General features: G+C 35.5%; 1 protein-coding gene across 1 annotated transcript in view; it reads left to right on the top strand.

Moving 5' to 3' along the window:
• The window catches only part of LOC135744126 (receptor-type tyrosine-protein phosphatase mu-like), a 218,618-nt gene that overhangs the window by 76,798 nt on the left and 120,924 nt on the right, over window positions 1–20,896 (top strand). Inside the window, exons 3-5 of the mRNA XM_073814927.1 lie at window positions 9,005–9,279; window positions 14,466–14,544; window positions 19,603–19,718. Of these exons, the coding sequence (XP_073671028.1) occupies window positions 9,005–9,279; window positions 14,466–14,544; window positions 19,603–19,718 (470 nt within the window). The remainder of the gene's footprint in view (window positions 1–9,004; window positions 9,280–14,465; window positions 14,545–19,602; window positions 19,719–20,896) is intronic.

Raw genomic sequence — 20,896 nt, 5'->3', positions numbered from 1 at the left:
AAGCTAGGCAGTTTCCCAGAACGGTGGCTGTGGGGCAAAGTGAAACAGATGGGGTAAACTGAACCAGGGGTTAAACCCCACCATGAGGCACTGTAACCATTGAATATGTTTCATTAAAAAAAAATTCTGTGTAGTTTCGCACAACTGATTTGTTCATTTTTAAACATTTTAGAAAACATATCATGCTAAGACATTACCATATTAATTAATTTTTATGCATTTGGCGTTTTGCAGGTCTACACTGAAAAAACAAACATACCACTCAGAAACGTCCATTGACAATCTCCAAACAATAAGTTGTTCCTCAAAATCTGTATTTTCATCTGATACAGACTCAAACATGATTGGATGACATCAGAGTACCGCGAGAGCGATTTAAAACCAACCTCCTCCGCTTTATTTCTCGCGGTACTCTGATGTCATCTGCTTGTCGGTTCTTGTGGCGCTGCGTAAAGTTGACCACACCTAAAAAATGTACTGCTAAACTCGACAGAAATGCTCTGTATACCAGCACCTCCTTTATTAATTTGTATAGCAGGAAAAGTTCTATTTTACTTCTCAGCGTGATAAATAGCTTACAAGGTTTGGTGTGTGAGCGTGTGAACTGACAGAAATGCGTGTGTCTCATGGCGATTGCGTGGGACTTAAGAGCCTAGGTTATATCAACATATGTCAAATTAAGTTACCTGATATCCACTTAATTTTATAAGTTATAAACATTCATTTAAAATAACATACAGCTTATGTATTAGGCCTATTTGCTTAAATTACATTTTAACAAAGAAACTGCAAAGGTTGATATTAAAACCCAACACGCTGGTGAAAACTGGATAAACCGGTTTTCTTTGATGAGGTGATCGATTAGCATTGGGGGTTGGCAAAGAATTGGCAGACCTAGGGGTGGGTGGTTTTTAATTTCTTGACTCTCTGTCACTGGTAGCTGCTAAAACAAGCAGCTAAACCATGTACAATTAATTACATTTTGGAATTAACTTCCTTCATGTCTTTTTATTTATACACTGTAAAAAATATTTTCTGAATTTTTAAGTAAAGTTAGCATTAAATATGTTTTACAAACAATTGATTTACAAACTCTGGGATGTTTGTGATTATCATCATTCAGAAAAGTGGTGCTTGTGTTTAGACTCATGTTTTACGTGATTAAATCAGGTTACATTAGTTTCTTTTCAGTGTAGAACAGTTTGTAATCAAAATGCAAAAATATAGTACATTTATAAACATCGCTGAAACAAAGAGTGAATTAAAATTAAAAAAGTAATAAAGTTAAAGCTGCTGATAATTTTGTTTATATTTACTAGCATTTTCTGAGTGAAAAATGTTTAGATTTTGTTAAGTAGCCTAAATCCTACTCCAATTTATTTCAGTGTAGGTTTCTCATTTTTATCAGCTTTCTTTTGCTTTTCAAAGGGCCGTCTACCTTTGCTACCGCCAGTGCTTTAATGTGGGCCAGTACCGCCACTTCCAAATATAGCTCTTGAGCGTACCACCGCCTCTCCCTGCGCCCAGAACCTACTTCTAACGTACCAGAACGCTCGTTTGCACATCTGTTTAAATCAGAGGCTTAATTTAATTATTTGGCTGCGCTGCCGCTTTTCAAAGCGCCCTTCACAATGCAAGCTACCTAATTCGTCCCACCGAGAGCAGAGACTACATTACCCATTCACCTTTGAGTTTTACAAGTTAAAAGCGCATGCGTAGCTTTTGCTGCTGTCAATAGGCTTGTTCGACTTCATGCGGCGCCCCGAGAATCGACAGCCAGAAGACGTCACAGTATCGCGAGAGCGAGGCGAAATATGATTTCTTGAATCATTCTCGCGGTACTCTGACGTCATCCGGCTGTCGGTTCTTGCGGCGCCGCATGAAGTCGAACAAGCATAGTGTTAACAACGTGGTTTGGAGAGGTGTGTGAAACGCGCAACCATAGCTGCTCTGTTAAAATGAAAATACAATGAATACTTAATATGCCCTCCTGGTTTTAGACTCTAAGGAGTAAAAGAACAAGGTCAGAATCAGATGACTCTCGCTGGCTGACATCCCAACAAGCCAGAATGATATCGCTGCAGGTCAGATGCAAGCTTTTTCCAATACCCTTCTGTAGGTACGTGACAATCTCTGCTGTCGCGGCTGTCAGCTTGGTTCCCCTCGACGCAACTTCGGATTTCCTCAGACGATGTGCAGACTGATTGTATTATACATACTTGCTAAACTACAAGTGTACGAAATTTCAATGAATTTGAACGACGCGCACAGGAGTTTTACCACACGCAAAATGGAAAACAATGGGACAAAATAAAGTGATGACTTTCGAGTTTCAAATGGCCAATATTCTGTTATTCTTGAACCCATAGACATGGTCTTGGTGTCCAGAGAGTATCTTTGCCCGACAGCGACAATATGTTATTAAAAAATAAATTACATCATTATGGATAAATGAGTGCTTACAGAATATATATGTTTGAGAATGCTTATCAGTAGTTTTTTGTTTCTTAAACTTTAAAGATGAATATTCTCCTTTAGAGATGGGCAATTTTCAGCAATAGCACATTATATTCAAATTTTTGAGCTCATAAAAAATATTTTTTCGCTTATTTAAATGACTTTTTTATGTTTTTATGCACGTTTAGTTTTGGTGCAATTTCATCAAAAGCTTGTAATTAGGAAATACACACAACATGCTTAACGTGTATTTTCTATATGTTAAAAAGTTTGTAAAAATTGCGTATTCTTATATAATAAGAATAACAATATGATATATTTATATTGCGCTCAAAATGATTTAGAAATGGAAAAAGGAATTCTTCTCAACTACCACCAATAAAGTTTTAAAATTCTTCTTTAGAAAAACGGCATTTAAACCCACGTGCACCGAACAAGAAAACGTATGCTTACATACAGTCCGTGTATGATATCTTTTTATTTAGTTTTACATATTTTTATTTATATGCATTTAATAATAAGGTCATAATGTACACACTGTTAAAAATGATTCAGTGGCTTTGTAAATATCTCTAAAATAAATGATTAAAGTAACTTAATAAAATCTCTTAATGCAGTTATGCGATTTTTTTAGTTGGAAAATAAATTACTAAAAATAGAACAGATATTTTGTGTAAAATGTACATATATTATTTGATGTATACGCCTTAATAATATAAGTATTACATTTACAGATTATTTTAGTCAATATATTTAAAAAGGTCAGAGTAATATATTTAAGTTTTTAAAACTGTAATAATTGCATATTTCAAATTATTATTATTTCTATTTGACATCAAAAATGTGTAAGTTTTACGCCTAACTTGAAGTATGATTTACTTATATTTTCACATTGATATTATTTGAGTAAATGTAGGCAAAAAATAAATTAATAATAAGTAGAAAAAATGTCAATTTTAAACAATCACATAGCCAACGGTTTTTAATCAGCAACAAAGAAACTGCGCATTTTGCCGATGACAAACACATCAGAAACTCCTCGAATTTATGAATATTTACACTCACAATATGATTTTATTTCCTTAGTACAAAAGTATAACATATTATACAAATTCTCAGTGAAATGTATTAAACACCAATGCATACTTTTTATCGTGTTTCATACCATGTAAAGGGAAACATAATAATATAAAAAGTAGCCAACTGTTCAGTAATGCAGAAAAGCGCACCACAACCATGTTAAAGCTATTAAAACGTTCAGATGCAAAAATGAACTAAATGTAAAATTAGATAAACTAGTTAATGATATTGCGTAAATGCGCTCGGTCTCTTCAAAGGTCTTCGCGAATTATTTTGTTATAAGACTCGATTATCATACATCACGTCTCTTCTACTGTAAGTACACGGAAAAAATAAGACAAATGATCCGCGTTTGAGTCGGATTTTTATGAAGAATATGTGACTGTTTATGTAACTGGCAAAAGAAAACTTCGCCAACAAAATGTTTGCCAAAAAGCATGCATTTGTATGACATCAAAGTCCGTGTCATGTTACTTCAATATCATACAGTATATGCTCAGCATGAAGTCGAGCACACACATTGTCGTCAGTATGGCCTACAAGAAACACGCCTGCCCTCTACAGGTTTTTATATTTCCTGCGTCCCCCACCGAACCCCCCTTTTGCGGGATCTCGCAGAATTTCGGAAGTCTCCGCGGCATTCTGGTCTCAGAGACGCGCATTTTTAAAGGCCACATCTGTAATAATAAAATGATTTTAAATATTGAGGATGCAATGCATCGAGATATCGAGCCCGTCAAGTAGAAACACATCTGGTTTGTTTTGGGAGGGGTGTGCGTGCACTCATTTAAACTCATTTAAATTTATGTTTTTTGTCCAGACTGTGTGGACCCAACCGTGATGTCCGTACTGTGACATTTGAAGATGAATGCACGTACTGTTACACCCCTAAGTATATTAATGTTGAAATCATTAATCACATTGTACAAAATAACACCCTTATATCTATCAGGTTATTTCACACTAACAAAAATAGTTTCGAATAAATGACTCATTAACAGCACTTACATATTTTAAAGAGTGCTCGAGTTTAGTTCAAACATTTCGAAACAGAGTTAAAGTCTTTTTTTAGAGACATTAACATTAATGTGCTCATGCACAAATCAACACGGGAAAACTTCAGAGTCATGACGAAAGAGTTTGTGTGGCCGCCTACCAACATATAGAGTAAAAATACCATGTTTCTGGACATACATCATGGTAATAGCAGAGTATCATTTCAAGTAAACACCATTGGTTTGGACAGATGTGTTATATTTTAAGCAGCACTGTCTTTATTAAAATCATCTCCGCTTGTGAATCTGGTCTTCATGATAATGTTGTGATGCTCGGCTTGTCCGAGACTCTTTTAATTAGCTCTGCCATTAGTATGAGGAGTTCAGGCGGTATCCCAGCATGCTCTAATGAAGCATCAGGTGCCAAGACGGCAGAAATAAAGCCGCGTACCAGCCTCACACATCGCTGTAAATTGGTGAATCGGCGTCTCTGTGCAGGTAATGTTTTCACCTTGTCAGAGCTGCGGGGATTTACTTTGAAATCTTGTGCCATTAGTGACACTGTGATCTGTGCAGATTGTAATCAGACTTTGTGTGCACAGCGTGTGCGAGCAACCGGTAGTTGAGCTGAATTTATTTTATACACTCCTGTGTCATAGGTCATAATGAAATAACTATATTTCCGTGATATACGACACTTTTCCGCATATACAGTTTTCCATGTAATATTTAAACCTTATTTACTGAACAGTCTTGAGGATAAGCAAAACACATCCACATTAAGATAATGTTTCTCTCAGCATCTGTTACAGGTCATGAGTTTAGTATCTGTTGAGTGAAGTCGACTCATTTAATGTATAGATGTTGTCATTATAACAGAAAGGTCTCATCCAATCAGACGCTGATGTCAGTGAAGTGTTAATAAAGAGATTCTCCTGCAGAGCCCTGACAGCCGGCGAGCGCTCGTACCCTTCACCAGAACGCAGGAGGAGACGACGCTTCGCGGCTAATTGGGCCGAACGTGTTATCGTTAAGGAGGAAAGAAGAGAAAAACAGCCACACTACACTAGTACTGCTGTAAAAAAAGCAACGCTCATTATCATTTGCTGCTGGAGTAGGTGGATAATTATTTTGCCAGACAGGATGATCAGACTGAAGAGGCTGTGATGATTGACAGCTCCAGTGAATGTGAGGTCTGTCTGTGTGTGGTTGGTAAATGACAGAAAACTAATAAGTATTACGATAAACACAGACACAAATTATATTCACAGTTTACCGTGACCTCATGTTTTTATACACACACACACACACACACACACACACACACACACACACACACACACACACACACACACACACACACACACAGTATCTGCTGAACAGGTGTTACGCATCACACCTCTTACTGTGGAATGAATGAAATGATGTGTTGACCCGTCAGCATCTTGTTTCTAATCTTACAGCATGTCGTGTCATATCATGTGTCTGTGTGTGTTTACAAAGAAATGTATCTCAACCCAAATCACTTTTTCGTGACCCGAGACAAACCCAACAAAATTTGAATTTTTGAAAATATACATACATAGATACAGGTCATTCAAAGTGCTTGAGTCTTTTTTATGCAAGAAGTTTTTTGGAAAAAAATCTGTTTTATTCCCTGTGTAGTGTAGGATAATATCATAAAAATTCTAGACTTTTTAAGCACACGTGCTAAACTGTTCACTTTAAATGCTTATATCTTCTGTATGTGAATGTTGATTCATACCAAAATGCTTTTTTGCATAGTTGTGTTTGACACATGAAAACGTCTCTGGTTATGTATGTACAGTAACTGTTGTTCCCTGAGAAGGGAACGAGACGCTGCGTCTCCCTTGCCATACTTACTGCGTCCCTGTAACGCCGTCTTTGGCAATATTTCAGATAGCGATATACTTCCTAGTTCCGCGTCACCCTGTCTTTGTCGTTAAGCCTCACCATTGGTTGAATTTGAAATACACATTCAGACGCACTTACCCCTGGAGGCGTCCCCAAAGTGTCACCGCAGTGACGCAGCACGAGTTCCCTCGAAAGGAAACTGTAACAATGTATCTTAAAAGGGTAACACAAAGTAAAAGTTACTATAGAAATAATTAAAAATGTACTTGAGTAAGGGATGAGCGATAAACCGCTAGGTATGATAAACCAATCAAAAATTTGTTGAGATTTGTAACTTTGATTGCTGTGTGTTGTAAATGAATTCATATGTTTGTGTCATCATGTGTGTGTCTGTCAGTAAAACGGTTTGTGTGTGTTTCTATGTTATCAGTTTATACATTGGCTGTATTCTGTACATCACAGACAAACCCGCCAGGCCGTGAGCTTGGTGACATTGAATCTTTGAAAGATGTTAAATATCATCCTGAACTTATTCATTTTCTTCATTTGCATTCCTGCCCTTATTGTGAAGGATTTGTCAGCGCATGTTATTCTAATGAAAAAATATTTGCCTTTGTAATCTTTCATCAAAATTTAATAACTTGCTCCAGTACTAATAAAGTGTCATATAGAGACGCGTTTCACTATTCAGTTAATTGTTGGATGAAGTCTTGTGGATTTTCACACTGAACAGATCACATGATAGATTTGTGAATGCCACTAACGTTGAATTTCATTTGAGATGCTTATTAGCAAATAAACTGAATATCTTTGTTCTTATCTTTTAATAAGGAAATGATGTGTAACATGTCCTTGTCGAGATGAGATGAAGATTTGAGATTAAAATTCTTATGAATGCATGAGGGAAAGTTTTCTGCGTAGATGATGTTATCTGCTCATCATTGCTTTAGTGATGTTTAACTTTTATCCAAAGTCTTGTGTAGCTCAAACATCATACAATACCCAGATTTTAACATATTGTGCGTGTGTGTCTCTGTAATTGTGTGCGTGTGTGGATTTGGCAGCAGTGTGATTGAATCAGATATTCATTCATTAGCATTGCTGATTAAGATAAATGAAGCTGCTCATTTAATGAAGTGAATCTTTAATCAATTACTGTCAGTGATTCTTTTATAATGTGTTGATAAACAGAAGATGAATCAGATATAAACCCTTATGACATGAACTCTATTTGTACTGATGTATAGATCTTATAGATTTGTGCCGGCTGTACGTTCAAGAACAGGTGATGGTTCCACAAGCTCTTTTCTCAAGTTAATTTGGTTTATTAACAAAAAACACCACTGAAAAGACTAGCTGGTCTCCCAGCCTCGTTTTAGTTGTGTTAAGTGAGTGTAGTATGCTAGTTTTAGATTAACCCTTTTGTAGGGCTGTGCAAAAACAGAGCTTAATTTCTGGTTTGTACATTGAGTTACAAACAATAAATGAGGGAGAAAAAATTAAAATCTGATGCTGCACAAAAACTAAAAATGCATCAAAGCCAGTGTTTTTGCTAATCTTTTACATGCCCAAGACAAGAAAAAGTAATAAAAAAATCCAGTCCACAACACTTTTTACATTGAAAATCAGTCAATTTGTGTGTGTTTTTCCCCAAATCACATGCACCACTTATAAACTTGGCAATTAAAGAGTTAAAATCATTGCATTGTTTTGATCAGTACTGAGGTTGATTAACAGATTTATACAACAAAATATGAAAAAAAATTCATCTGATACATTTTACAGCAGTTTAATTTAGTGGCCTTTTTGGCCACTAACAACACGAATAGGTACTAAAATTGCCCTTGGTATATTGTTACGTTTTTGAAAAATTTCAAATCATTTTCTTAAAATATGTGTAAATATAAGATTTGTCACCAAAAATTATTCAATTTGCTGAAACACAGAAAACGTTGTGGCCAAATTAAGACTAAAAAAAGACAAAAATGACCCCAACAACACATAAGGGTTAAATAAATGTTCATGTTATATATTTTGTTTGCATTTGTAAGTAAAAATGTTTAACTGGGCACGTTATATAAAAATATTGATAAATTAATTAAATTGGATGGAATTATAATCGCATCAAAGAAGTGCTTGATGTATCTCATCTGAAAAAACACGCATTGCTGGCGGAGAAAATCGATTTTTGATTGAACCGTAATGAACTGTCCAATTTACACTCCTAGTAATCAAATATCAGTATCGGCACAGATATTTTGTATCGGTCCATCCTTACTTTCAACCATTAAAGCAGTTTTATTGGTACTGAATAAAGCCTGGTTTTTAATTTGTCCGCCCATCTGTGCCAGTGTTGTGGCATTCTGGTGATCCACGCCTCAGGAGGATTTTTATCTGCTGGGTATTTTTATAGAGAAAGCAAAATGATCCCTAAATCTCAATGTTTTATTCAAAAAGAAAACTTTGAAAAGTGCCATTCAGGGAGTAAAAAATATACGGCTGTAGAGTTGAGAAAATATGACCCATTTAACCTGAGACCGGAGGCTTTGGTCTTTATGATTGATATTTATCCTTGTGCTTTGTGATTTCTCTGGCAGGTTCAGCGTTTATGATGGTAAATTCTTCAGGCCGTTACGCTGGACAGAAGGCTTTACTCTTCACCCCACAGCTCAAAGAGAACGACACGCATTGTGTCATATTTCAGTATTATGTGGCGGGGAGAGAGGGGGGGAGCCCGGCACACCTCAACATCTACATTAAAGAAAACAACAGTCCGATGGGTCTGCCCGTCTGGAACACATCCGGACCTGTCGGTCGAAACTGGAACCAGGTGGAGCTTGCCATCAGCACTTACTGGCCTAACTTCTATCAGGTGAGATCTGATGGTGAAAGCTAGTAAAATAATTGACTTAACAAACAGCATTAATTAAACCAACAGAAGTGCAGTGATTTTCTTCAAGCTGTAAGATGAAATACATTTATAACAAAGAAAGACTCTCGTTCTCATAATAACAAGAGAGAGAAAGAGAGAGAGAGAGAGAGAGAGAGAGAGAGAGAGGTGTCTGGTTATTAGTGACCTGCTCTGTGTTAATTGGTGAACGAGACCTCGTGACCCCTCACAGGGAATCTGTTCTTTAGTAAATTATTTCATTAGAGGGACTCGAGTAGAGAGGTCAGACTGAGACCCGGCTGATGTGTTGAATTAGATGATTCTCACCACTACACCTCGACTACATGCGCTCATTACGTCACCAACTCCTCAGTATTATTATGGACAGAGTCATTCAGACATTTTTTAAGAAAGATCAACATTTGGCTTTGGGCTGTTGATCTGTTTCAGTCATTCATTCATGTAGAGATGAGCTTTTTGAGGTTTATCTACTGTATTGTAAACTCACTGTAAATCAAATGCATTGCCTCGCAAAGGATACTTCATTTACGATTAGCAATTATGTGTCGCTTTGGATTAAAGCGTCAGCTAAATGAATAAATAAAAGATTAAGTATATATGTAAAAAAATACTGTACTGGATTCACCTTGAACCCTGCAGAACATTAATGTTTGATTAAAATATAACGGCTTGCTTCACTTCTCAGATGAGTTCCTGATGTTCCTCTTGTCATATAGAGATATTGAGATGTTAAACTAGAAGTTAGTTTGCAGCAATCTACTCTCATGCAATACTGCAGTTAACTAAAACCAGTCAAGAGCAAATGTGGTTTACATCTTCTGTAGATTAAAATATGTTTCACAGCATCTGTTAGGATGAAAAAACCCACACGGACCGCTGACATTCTGATTCTGGGTGTGGTTTAACATATCTGACATCACAGAAATGAATAACTGACAGCTGGAGATGCCCATGTGTTGGTCTGTATTCACCCATCAAAGTCTCTTTCTCTTCTCCAGTTGGCTTCACGACTTCTGTTTGTATTTAGAAAATCTGCAAACGTTACTCGATCAGTATGATGGGATATGACTTAGAAATAACCTGCGTTTTTCATCAGATTTCGCTGGCATGATGATGATTTCTTTGCTGATTTCTCTGGGAGATAAGAACAGAGAAATCACGTCTGGAGGTTGTGTCTAATTAGCAATGTCAAGATAATTATAGCTGAGTGTAATTGTGCAGTATTGTAACCTGCTGCTTTAGACATTAGTGTGTAATTATTCCAGAGATTCACTGTTTTTCTTACTAAAAGACTCACGAGTGAAGTTTCCTCTATACGTGAAGCTGTCAGGTCAACTATCAAAACTTTTCATTGATTGAGACTCAATTTTCATGTAGTTTGGTGTCCTAATGTCCTCTTATGTGAACTCCACCTGTAACCCAGGAAACACAAGCTTTATCATTCGTGTCTATGAGAGGAACTTAAAAAAGATAAAGACACACCTCACTACCTGTGTTGTTTTTAATAATGCTGCAGGAATGATGTATTTTTTTAGTTAAAACCACTGATTTAAAGAAATGACTGGATTGCACATGACGTCACAATTCTGGTTGGTATGCCCAAACATTAATAAAATAATTTTATTTAAATGATAAAACTCTTTACCAGTCTCCAATTTTATATCTATAGTCTCCATGCAAACGTCCTAATTATGTGCATACTGTAGTTATTTAGTTGTAGATTTTACTTTTTAAACAATGAGTCCTCTCTACATTCATCTTTATTACTGTAGTGTACATATAAGATTAGCGGACAGACCGCAGTACATGTATTATTAATGACAAAAGTGCTCATTGTGAAATCTAAATAAATAATCATGCTTTAAGTACCGTATGTGCATGCAATAAGGTGCTGGCTTTGTAATTATTGTTTTTGTTTGTACAGTAAAATGTGTCAACGATAATTGCTTGTATTTTAAAACCGTTAAGATACCCTTTTTAGGTCGTTGTTAAACTAACATTTGATTCAGCAATATAAAAACAACACTTAATTTCAATGCCGCTATGCTTATAAAAAGCCAGAGAATATAAGTTTTCTTTTCTTAACAACTTATTCGGAGAAATAACACTAAGCGTGTTTGCTCTTAATGTCATAAAACTTTATTTACACACCGTTGTCATTACAACAGAATGCAGAAACACACTACCTTAATATTTCCTTAAATCCCTTATCCTGCCCGATTAAAACATAAACATTGAAAATAACATCAGAAGAAACAATTAATTTATGTACACATGTCCTTAAAATGAATCTTGTGTGAATGATACGATGTAAACCGTGTGTATTTTGATCATGATTTGAATGTAAGTCAATGCTGGTTTGGGAATACCAAGATGGCCCCTCGAACTCTTCAGGTGGCTTCACCTCTCACCGTTACATTAAGGATTTTATGCACAATCCAGTCATTTACTGTATATAGATCAGTAGGCAAACCTAAAAGCGAGTTAGCATTTTAGCACTTCCAGGTTCCATCGTCCCAAAGTCAATATGTTTTTAACTCCTTAAAAAAGATGTTGGGTAAACATAATCTCATGATTTTTCACGTTTTATTCTACAACATAAAACTTACTTATTTATTCATTTAGCTGGCGCTTTTATCCAAAGCGACTTACAATTGCTATATATGTCAGAGGTCGCACTCCTCTGTAGTAGGGTGGCCATTCGTGCCAGTTCCGCCGGACACGTCCCGAACATGTTTTCGGGTTCGTTCTCCGGAAGTCGCGTTGCTCGTTCACATATTCGCACATTCTGCGGTAGTCATAGAGTAGCAGCTAGCTGTAAGTGGACATTGGTTGTACTCTTATTATTGTGGTGCATTATGGGATTGTATGATTGCACTCAATAATGTCCACCATTATTTCAAACACCACTAAAAATCTTAGCCGAAAAAGAGTGAGGTCTAGGGTGGGGTGTTAAGAGTTAACAAATGTTATCCCAGGTGTCAAAAGTGTACTAAAACACACTTTTTTTAAGTACACTTAGTAAATGTACTATTTACACTGCAAAAAATGTTTTTTAAGAAAACATTTTCTTAGTATTCTTTTAAAAATATTGAAATTCTTAAATTAAGATGCTTTTTCTTGATGAGCAAAACGACCCAAGAAAATAAGTCCAGTTTTTAGACCAAAGTATAAAAAAGTAAGGATGCACCAATAGGATTTTTTTGGGCCGATACGGATTTAAACAGACAACTTCTGGCCGATACCGATGCCGATACCGATATTTAACACTTGTAAACAATACTATACAGTTGGTCTATTATCTAGTTTATTTCTGCATCAAATAATTTTTACTGAACATGGATTGGATCTAATTAACATTCAACTGACCAACATAATAAGAGAGGCACAAATTAAGCTAAAACAAATATAATAAGACAGCATGACAACCTTCAAAGGTGGTTTTTGCTATTTAGCATTTATTTTATTAACAACATTAACTCATTTTTTACATATAATGGATTTCTTTATGCAGTTAATTAATAAACAATCGGTATCTGCCTTTCTCGTGCTATTGCCGATATGCCGAAGGTTTCAAATTCATCAAAAATTGGCCGATAAATATCGGCGGCCGATACAAAAGTGATTTTTGGTCTAAAAACTAGACTTATTTATTTGGGTTGTTTTGGTCATCAAGAAAAAGCATCTTAATTTAAGAATTTTAAATATTTTTACTGAAAACAAGACACTTGAACATCATTTTTTGCACTGTACGTTCACAAATTTTTTAGCTATCATACCAATATACCAAAATTTGTCTTTACTACTTACTTTTAACTTTTAATCAATACACAATTGTGCTATTTTGAGTCACTATTCATGTCACTGCACTATTTAAGTATTACTGGTATTTATACTTTTTCAGGTACACCGAAGTGTTAATTAGTTTATTGGTAGTGCATAACTTAGTGAATAACCTACAAATGTACTTGGCTACTTGCTAGTATTTAAGTGTAGTTTAGTACATTCAAGTTGATTTTTTTTACCTAGGATCTATAGTATTCTGTCTTAACCTTTTTACCATTTTACACTTTGGGTACACATTATATCTGTCTGTTTTGAGGATGAACGTTGTCATATTAGCACCTGTATATTAAATACACAATTTGTTAATACTTTACTGTTGACTAAGGGTGGATTATTTATTCAGATCTAATGTGACAGTGCTTATTGTAATCGTTTTAAAAAATTATATGAACAATAACTTAAACAAGATACAAACAAGAGCTTTGTTTAGTGCTCTTATACATATTTTCAGGATGATTTTTTTAAAGGATAACTCCTAAACTGAATGAAATAACTGAATCCTTAATGCTAATGTTTTGTTGAGATTAGCTTTACTGTTTTACGCTTGTGGTGTTAACATATTTGGCAGATTTCATTTAAACCCAATTGTTCAAAATTTTTGTTCATTAATTAAAACACTAAGTCAAAAATGATTCCCTGGAATAGTGCATTGTTTACAGGGGATGTGTGCTATTTTTCAATCTCTAAGATCCTTTAATGAGAAAAAGGAGATGATAATGAGACTTCTAGTATCTGAACATATAATGGCAATTATCAGTAAATACAAGAGTTTAAGAGTCCAAGCTACGTTAACATTTCCAGACCTCTTCATCTCTTCAGACATTATGTGTTTGCTCTCTGCTTTCCTCACTCAATAGCTGCTTGTTTGCATGCTTGGAATGGGCACTCAAACATTAGCATCTCTATTTTTGTTTAGCCCTGACCCCTATGAGACCGGCTGTCCAGTTGAATTGTTTGGCCGTATAAACCTGGTCTAAAGCAAACAGCTCGAGCTCAGTCCGCCCGAGCGCCTCACTGATTTACCGTCTCTATAAACGGCTTCATTGGACGGGCAGCCGATTCACCGTGCGAACCTTTGGAGCCTGCCAGTCCAATATGTGAAGATAAATGGAGTTTTAATGAGCTGTAATGAAGAACGTTTTTTTTCTCAACGCTTCTCCCATCTCCAGAGCGTTGCCGTGCGCTCGCGGCGTGCCGCCTTTAAAATTTCCCCTCGGCCCCTGCGGTGGTCGATGCGTGCGACACTTTGAGAGCGTGTCCATTTATCACTGTGGTTATGAGCTTTCTTCTTTTCTCCACAGATCGTCTTTGAAGCGGTGACCTCGGGCCAGAGAGGCTTGCTGGCCATCAAGGACGTCGTCCTCCAGGGCCATCAGTGCAGTAAGACCTGTCTCTCGTCATATAAACCTCATCCTCACTCCGTGGCCTTTTTCTGCCACTCTCCAAATATCAACATCGTCCGTCTGTCCTCGGGCATGAGTCAGATTAGAGAATAGAGACGTAATAAACAAAACAAACTGCAGAAAACTGGAGGGGACAGTGGGAGCTTTCTGTAATGAAGGAAAGATGACTAAGATTAGATCCAGCAACAAAATGACACCAAACCTTGTTGTCTATATAGTCCTTCAGGAAACTCTTATGAAACAGTTTTTGTGCATTACACGTTTGAAAAGGGTGCTTAAAGCTTCTTCACATTGATGCCATAGAAAAGCAGTTTATTTCATACCTTTTTATAATCTAATGATCCTACCTTCATTAGTTCTCTTTTTATAACCTGGGTAGGTTTCTTCAAAAACACTCAGTTTTGAGCAAAAAGCTGAGATCATTTCATTTTTGTGAAGGACTTTTGATAAAGATCAGATTCAGAGCAATCTTCAAAACATACACAGACATGCAGCTGCTTGCCCTAGGGCAATACATCCGAGTTTTTGAGTTGCGGAGTGTCCCACAGGTGGATAATAGCGGTATTGCAGAAAGCCAGAAATACTCGTCATTGGCAGGGACAGGTTTTCTCTTAATTGACAAGATAACTCGTCAATGGCGATGAAAGAGTTAACCAGTATAGTAATCTAGAATAGTTATCTCTAGTTATATTTGTGTATGTGTGTTATGTGTTTATTGAAATTGTGTTGTTACTTTAAATGTGGTCAATTCCTGTACATACACTGTAAAAAAGGTTTAACGGGGGGGGGGGGGCTGTCACAGCTTTGACAGCAAATGGATATACGTGAAAATCAGATTACATGATTTCACAACTTTTCATTGGCCATTTATATATGTAAAGTATACTGTATACGGAAATGAACCTGGACATTCAATCCGTCAAAAAATCTCAAAATCGGCAAAATGGACGTAAACAAGCCTGGTTCATTTAAGTTAACTGAGCATTACATTCACAAGTCATAAGAATATTTTGAATTAAGAAATTTTAATCGCATTAAAACAACGGCCACAGACTGAACAAACTCATTTGAAATAGACCAATACAAGTCAGGTCAAGGACAACAAAACACATAAGTTGACTACAAGCCTATACACGATGTGGCAAGACTTCAGTTCCACCAACAACGCAATAACAACAATACATACCGGGTAATGTTATCAATAAAACAAACATGATCTGTAGCATATAAAAGTGTGCTTACCTTAAAATAATGGCAGCAGATCACAGGAGTAAAATCTCATAAGAACTCAATCTTTCCTCTCATGTTGATTTTTGCGCGCGAGTTCTTCTCAGACATGAGCTGATGATGGCACAATAACCAGCTGCCCTGCACGAAAATTAACCATGGGTTTACTACAGTTAAAACCAAAAACACGCTAAAGGAATAACAAGTGACATATAAACCTACAATACTGTATTCTTTCTTACTGTATAACCGTCTTATATCATTTATATCTACTATGTACCATACTACAACCAAACTCTTATTTTAATAAACAGAACGTCTGATACAAAATATAAACGTATTGAAGGGTCTTAAGATTAGGGTGGCGCGTTGTGTCATCTGGGGGGCATGGGCCTGCAATTCAACCTACTATTTTAATTTTGACATAACTTATAAAATCTAGTTGAAATTGTTTTGTACAGTGTACAGATATTGGTGAGTAGCAGCCATTTTTGACTCCTTAAAGTATTAGTTCACTCCAGAATGAAACTTGTTTTCATTAATTACATAAAGACCTTCGTTCACCTTCAGAACACAAATGAAGATCTTTTTTATGAAACAACTTTCAAGGCCCAGAAAGGCAGTAAAGACATCATTAAAATAGTCCATATCACTACAGTAATTCAATTTTCATTTCATGAACCGATAATAACACTTTTTGTACTCATAAAGTTGGTCTCAGAGGCATATTCACAAAAATAATGGTGTGCTTATAATAATAATAAAATTATTATTATTATAAAGAGCTAAAATAAAAGTGTTTCTTAGTCATTTAAAAAATTGTATGCATTGTATGCTACACTGTCAGAAAAAAAGGTACAAAACTATACCTTTTTTGTCGCTGGGGTGGTACCCCAAGGTACCGTTTTGTACCTTTACAGGTATATAAACATAATACAATGTTGTACCTTCTGGGGTACATTACTGTTCCTTAAGGATCTATTTTGTACCCTTAAAGGTACATTTAACTGTTTTGTACCCCTAAAATTTAACTGGTACAAAATTGATCCTTAAGGTACACAATTGGTCCTTGGGGTTTAATATTGTACCCCATAAGGTACATTATTTCAATGTGTTGTATACCCATAAACGTACATAGGGGTACCTTTTAGGGTACCACCCCAGCGACAGAAAAATAAACAAATTTGTACCTTTTTTCTGACAGTGTAGCTACGTTTTTGTTTTTTTTAAAGTAATTTGTAGTTTAGCTTAATACTTTTTCAGATTCTGTACACCTCAAAAAATGACATTCTTACTTAGTATTTTTGTCTTGATTTCAATTAAAATATATTTTCAGTAAAAAAATAAAAAAAAAATGTTAAATTAAGATGTATTTTCTTGATGAGCAAAAGGAGCTAGGAAAATAAGTCTAATTTTTAGACAAAAACTTTAAAATTTAAGCAAATTTGTGCTTAAAACAAGCACAAAAAAATCAGACAATGGAATGAGAAAAAAATTATTGGATTAAGTCTTTATGGAAAAAGTAAACTTATTTCAAGAAAAATTTTTCTTATTCTATTGGCAGATTTTTTTGCTTGTTTTAAGCACTGATTTATATTTTTTTGTCTAAAAACTAGACTTTTGCTCATCAAGAAAATACAACCTTATTTAAAAAATTTTTTGATATTTGTACTGAAAACATAATGAACACAAAATGAAGATTGAATTATTGTAGTCACATGGACTATTTTAATGATGTCTCTACTGCATTCCTGTGCCTTGAAAGTTGTGAGTTGCATTGCTGTCTATGGGGGCTTTTTAAATTTTATCCAAAATATCTTCATTTGTGCTGTGAAGATGAGCGAAGGTCTTACAAGTGTGGAATGACATAAGGGTTGAGAAATTGCTAGAATATTTTATTATTGGGTGAAGTTACATTTTAAACAAACCTTTACAGATCTGAATACTGTTGACTGAAATGTGCAGATGTTTTACACAGAGAATATGACGGTCATTTATCTTCTTTGAGTGGATTATTTTAGACTTCAGAAATGAACTGTTTATTCTTCAGTGATTCAGGATTGCCATTGGATTATGGTTTGTTGCTTAATGTCAGATTAAACTAGAGATATAGATGAGATTTTACTAGAAAAGCTAAACAATATTTTACTGTGCAAATAATCTTATTAGATGAGTTTTAGATGAAACTATGTCTGCTGTGTGTATTCTTGCTGTTGTATATTTGGTAAAATATTCAATATATAAAACACAATGCCCACTGTGCCAAGACATTTGAATGTAATTAGGTTAAAAAATGCAACATGATTGTATTTGTTTCTTGCTGAAATAAACATGATAGTATACTGCAGTTTGAAATGTTTGTTATTGATGAAATATGATGCAGTTAGCAGTCTGTTAGTGTTTATTTTTTATTGAGTAAAGAAGCTGGTGTCCTGACCAGAGGTCAGTATAAGTGATGTGAGCAATAGCAGGTGACGTAGCTTCATTCTGAGGGTCTGAAATAACAGCGGTTGGTCCAGCCATGATTAGACAGAGAGAGAGAGAGAGAGAGAGAGAGAGAGAGAGAGAGAGAGAGAGAGAGAGAGAGAGAGAGAGATGGTCCGGTGGAGGTAATAAGGGACTTCAAAGGAGACTGGTGAAATATTGCGAGCGATTAAATTAGCAGTGTTGCTGTGCCTTTGTGGATCAATTCAAGGTCACAGCGGCCCACTGTGCAGTCAAACATTAGACATCATAACTTCATCTCACAGATGTGTTTGCTTATAAATGCATATTGACCCAGATATTTGTTTTGAGTTAATGAGAAAGCTGAGCTCCGTTCATCTTTTTAAATCAATAGTTTCACTTAAGTATTTTAGTGGATTATGATTATTATTATTATTAGATTAAACCACAAACCAATAAAGATGATTTTCTTTGGTTGAGAATAGGATTTATTAATATCGATAACAAGAGATGTTTTCAGAAAAATCCTTTGACTTTTATTTGTAAGACTTTGAGTTTAGAAACCGATTAAACTGATGAGACACATTTGTGATCTTTGTAAACAACTAGTAAATCTTTTTGTCATGATTATGTCAGAAATGTTGTTCTTATATAACTAAGGAGATATACTGGAGTTCACACTAATGTTTCAGTCATGTTTTAACTGTTTGTCTCAAATAATTCACCTCAAATATCTCAGGACTAAAATCGTATTATATATATATATAATATTGTTAATCATATTAAAAAGTTATGTAGTGTAAATTTGAGGTTTAGGGGTTAAAGCAGTGTAAGATTTTATTTAGTGACTTTTGTGCACAATTTAAGACATTGTTGAAGCATCTTTTGAAAATATGCTCTTTAGTGAAAGTGTTACATCTTTTTAAAATAAAGTTGGGCTGTCAAAAGATTAATTGCATGCAAAATATGTTTGCACATGTTTGTTTTTGCATAATATATACAGTACGTGTGTGCACAAATGTAATTATTTTACACATGCATGTATGTATTTAAGAAACATGTGCATGTGTATATACTTATTACACTCAATATATAATTATATATATATATATATATTTTGTATGCAATTAATTGCAATTAATCTTTTGACAGCCCTAAAATAAAGAAATGATGAGATGTTTGTGTGCTGAAACCTAAGGCATAAATGTGTGTGTGTGTGTGTGTGTGTGTGTGTGTGTGTGTGTGTGTGTGTGTGTGTGTGTGTGTGTGTGTGTGTGTGTGTGTGTGTGTGTGTGTGTGTGTGTGTGTGTGTGTGTGTGTTATTGATTGTGTGTTGTGAAATCTGATTGTGTTTGTCTTCCAGTGAATACACCGCACTTCCTTCATATTAAAGGGGTGGAAGTGAACGCCGGACAGACGGCCACATTTCACTGCACTGTCAACGGTGAATGGAAAGACAACTTTAACCTCTGGTTACAGGTGCGACACACACACAACACAACAGATATATATTCTCATATATTCACATGAATCAACAGAGATTGTGTGTTTTACTGTAGCGTTTGTGTTTATATGAGTTCAGATACTTTTACAGAGCTGATATAAAGACAGTGTCACTCTATATTGAAAGATTTGTTCAATTAAAAAACCTAAACTAATGTTAATTTATACAACATACAGGGCTCTATCTTACACCCGGCGCAATGTAGCGCAATGAGCAACGCCGTGTCTTTTGCTAGTTTCCACCCTGCGCAATTATTATTTTCACGTTTAGCGCCACGTTGTTTAAATAGCAAATGTATTCGCTCCCCCTTTTGCGCCCATGGGCGTTCTGGTCTGAAAACGAGGTGTGTTCAGGTGCATTGTTGGCGCGTTGCTATTTTGAGGCAACTAAAATAGACTACGCCATTGACCAACAAAAACCTGCTCTAAAGTTTAAAGTCAATGGCGCAATATGTTTTTTATGTGTTATTTAAAGAGTGCATTAGTAATATGCATCTATAAACGGGACAACAACGCGGGTTTGCTTATCACATACATGAATGGCAGCAGCACAAAAACGCTTTTAAATATGAAAGATTAAAGGATTGAATGGTAGATATTATTATTGAGTCTTTTGGACACAAATGAGGACCGATTATGAGACATTAGAAGGCACAAAGAGCTGCTTCACCTGTAGCCTGGTAAGTAATTAAATGCTTTGCTTTAAACAAATGCATCTGTTTTTAACCCTAATACTGTAAGACCCTTGGGGTCAATTTTACCCCCAAGCCACTTTTCTTTTGTTAAAAAAAAATGGTTCCCTTTATCTCAGTGGAATAAGATTTTGTGACTTTTCCAGATTATCTGTCAAGATTCATATAAAAAAACTGGACTTGATTCGGTCGTACTAAAGAGGTGTAAAAAAATGCACTTACTTAATCCCTTTGGGGGTAAAAATGACCCCAATTGAAATGAATGGGAATCATTTTTTTCTATTTATTTGTCAAAAAAAAATCAATGCATCCAGAATAAATCTGAAAATTTAAACACAGAAAGGTAGGCCTGGTACTAGAGCACAAATGTTACATAGAAAATACATGCTCAATCACACAAACACAACATACAGGGCCAATACGTGAAGCTGACATGGAAAAGAAAGTCTGTGGTACGGACAC

This window comes from Paramisgurnus dabryanus, chromosome 6, assembly GCF_030506205.2.
Source record: "Paramisgurnus dabryanus chromosome 6, PD_genome_1.1, whole genome shotgun sequence".
NCBI lineage: Eukaryota > Metazoa > Chordata > Actinopteri > Cypriniformes > Cobitidae > Paramisgurnus > Paramisgurnus dabryanus.
This window is presented reverse-complemented; position numbering and strand designations above follow the sequence as displayed.